At 34.6% G+C, this 2,832-nt stretch overlaps 1 protein-coding gene across 1 annotated transcript; it reads left to right on the forward strand.

Annotated features, from left to right (window-relative positions):
* The first annotated feature begins 1,541 nt into the window (after positions 1-1,541).
* On the forward strand, positions 1,542-2,774 carry LOC111376335. The gene has a single exon (XM_022999283.1). It carries the CDS (start codon positions 1,712-1,714, stop codon positions 2,297-2,299), a length of 588 nt encoding a protein of 195 aa, XP_022855051.1. The 5' UTR covers positions 1,542-1,711; the 3' UTR covers positions 2,300-2,774.
* Positions 2,775-2,832: the final 58 nt, after the last annotated feature.

Consider the following 2,832-nt stretch of genomic DNA (forward strand, 5'->3'; position numbering starts at 1 on the left):
TAAAGTAAAAGGCATTCTCTCTATTCTATAGTGTCTTTTATTTTTTTGTTCTTATTGCTGCTTTTGAATTCTATATTTTGAATATAGAATTTTATTCGACAATAAATGGTACTCAACACAACAAAACCTCACTAGTTTTCAAAAATCCTTTATATTCTATTTATTGAACATGAAAATTGATTCTAAAATGAATCCAACAGTGGGTGAGTACCACAGATATAATTCCTCATCACGAAAAACCCTTTCATTCAGCTTGTTTGATGCTAAACGTTTGTTAAAAAAAAAAAATTATGAGCATGTTTGAGCCCCCCCTTTTTTTTTTGGGCCAATAATACATTTTGAAATAGTTATTTGATAGAGAATGCATGGTTAAAAAAAATTGGATTTGTGTGTAATATTATCATATTGAAAAATATATGATTGAAAATAAGAGAGGAAAGTGTATTTTGGAAATAATGGTGACCAAACAATGATTATATGTAGGGCCTCATGATAATTTATTGTCTAGAACCTCAAAATTTTTAGAACTGAGCCCGATTCACATTTTATAGGGCCTATAACTTATAATTTAATAAAAATTTTACCAAATAAATTATAATTAAACCACATTCCTAGTATAATTTTCAACAATTTTCTTGTTATTTTCCATAATCATTAAATAAGGACAACCCCTTGTTTGATGATCATTACTATGTAAAAATGATGTTTTAAAAAATAATTTTTTAAAGAATGTGTGGTTAAAAAGTATAAAAAAATTTTAAATTTATTTTATTATGTGAACGTATAATTAAATATAAGTATGAAAAAATTATTTTATTTTAAAGAAAGTCAAATTTCCACAATAAATGAACGATGTTACTATTAATCTTCTATCTAATGGGCTATTCTAATTGCAACTAATACACAAATTGTCACTGAAATATGTCATCTTTTAAGTAAGCTCAGCTGTATACGTAACAAAACTCCAATCCATTTGTCATAGACATTCTTCATCGTACCCATTTATATCGGCGTGAAGCATCCACAGCAGAACAAAACCTCAACCCGTCACAACCAGTCCTCCATCTTCGAGAATTATTCATAGAATAAAGCTATTTGTACAATTGTCGTTGATAATCATGGTTGACAACCTTGTCTAAATAACAGTTTTTAAATTAGATAATTATGATGTTGTCAAGTGCGTTGTTAATTAAGACAATCATGCTATGGGTACATTGAGGTGTCCAAAATGAACACCCAGTGCCTTGACATTGGCCGAGGTGCCTGCAATGTCGAGGCCCACAAGCGCCTCGAATGTCGAGGCCCACAAGCGCCTCGGCCGATACTGTAGACACCCCGTTGGACACCTCGATGTACCACAATCATTATTCTAATTAAGATTGTAAAAAAGTATTGTACAAGTAGATGATTGTAACAAAGAATATCCAATCACATCATGACAGGTGTCCCGATAACCAGGCTCAGATGAGAGATTGGTCCACCCGGCTCACGTTAGCACCCACGCCAAAAATTAAAATCTATCCGTTAACCCAATCCCTCTTCTTCTGTCAATTCTCTCTCTACACCCGCCCACAACGTCTCTATATTTTCAGAAAAAAAGTACCCAAAAAAACAAAAAAAAAAAAAAAAGGAAAAAAAGAAAAAGGAGAAGAAAATAAAAAAGAAAGAAAAGCAAGAAACTGAATATAGAAAAGAAATTTTTGTGGACAAAATGGGAAAGTTGATCTGTGATTCCACGGCGTCATCTCCGGTGATCCCGTGGCATGACCCCACCACTACCCCATCTTCCTTAGACTCCGCCGCCACTGTCGCCGTCGGGGAAATTGTTGGAAAGTCAACGCCTGTGCCGGAAAATATTATATCATGGGAAAATGTGCGGGGATTAGAGGACCAGCAGAAGAAGCATTTGACAAGGCTTTACAATAAGGGAGTTTTGTGGAAGCACCCAGAGGACAAGAGCTTGATTATTGTGTTTAAGCTTAGCCATGGAGGGGAGGTGGAGGCGGATGGGAATTGCCTTTTCACGGCGGCAAGTAGATCGATGGGAGGTGGGGTGACGGCGAGGGAACTGAGGATGAGATCTGTGAGGAGATTCGTGGAGGATTTGGCAGCGGCGGACGAGGAAACGAAAGGGGTTATTGAATCGGCGATTCGGCACATGTATGCGCCGGATCTGAAGTCGGGTTGGGGGATTCATGTGGTTCAGGAGGTTAAAATGTTAACGAAAAAAAAAGATCGAGAGGGGTTGGAATCCTCTATCAATGAGCTTATTCAGATTGGCATGCAGAGGTATATATAAATTCTCAAAATTTTCTTGGATCCAAGTATCTGGATTTTGATTTTTCTTAGATCTTTTCTCCCCAACAATCAAGATTTTCTTTTTCTGGATTTGGGTTCTCTGTATGATTCCTCCATTTATGATATATATTTTTTTTTTGGTCGGAAAAAAAACTTTTTTGCTATTTTTTGTGATATAAGAACTGAACAAATAAATTCAATATTTAAGAATTCCTTTTCAAATTTGAGGATTTTCGGAGATTTCCTTTATCCGGCATCAAACGGAGTTACGGGAAGTACGAGCAAATGGAACACCTTTCAGGAGTTTTAAGAATTCCTTTTCAAATTAGAGGATTTTCAGATATATTTAGACAGATTTAAAAATCTGTTTTTGGATGTCCGAGAAAATTCAGAAATCTTGTTTCTTGTTTCTGAGTTTGGTTTTGAAAAGTTAGTTTTGATAATTTATTTGCTTTCAGCACGAATAGAAGATTGTTAAAAAAAAAAAAAAAAAAAAAAAAAACCCCCTAAATAAAAAAAAACTCAAAAAAAATT

This window comes from Olea europaea, unplaced genomic scaffold (genome assembly GCF_002742605.1).
Source record: "Olea europaea var. sylvestris unplaced genomic scaffold, O_europaea_v1 scaffold1492, whole genome shotgun sequence".
Classification (NCBI taxonomy): domain Eukaryota; kingdom Viridiplantae; phylum Streptophyta; class Magnoliopsida; order Lamiales; family Oleaceae; genus Olea; species Olea europaea.

Coding starts and splice junctions, on each gene's coding strand:
- LOC111376335 (XM_022999283.1), top strand. CDS start 1,712: ATGGGAAAGTTGATCTGTGATTCCACGGCGTCATCTCCGGTGATCCCG.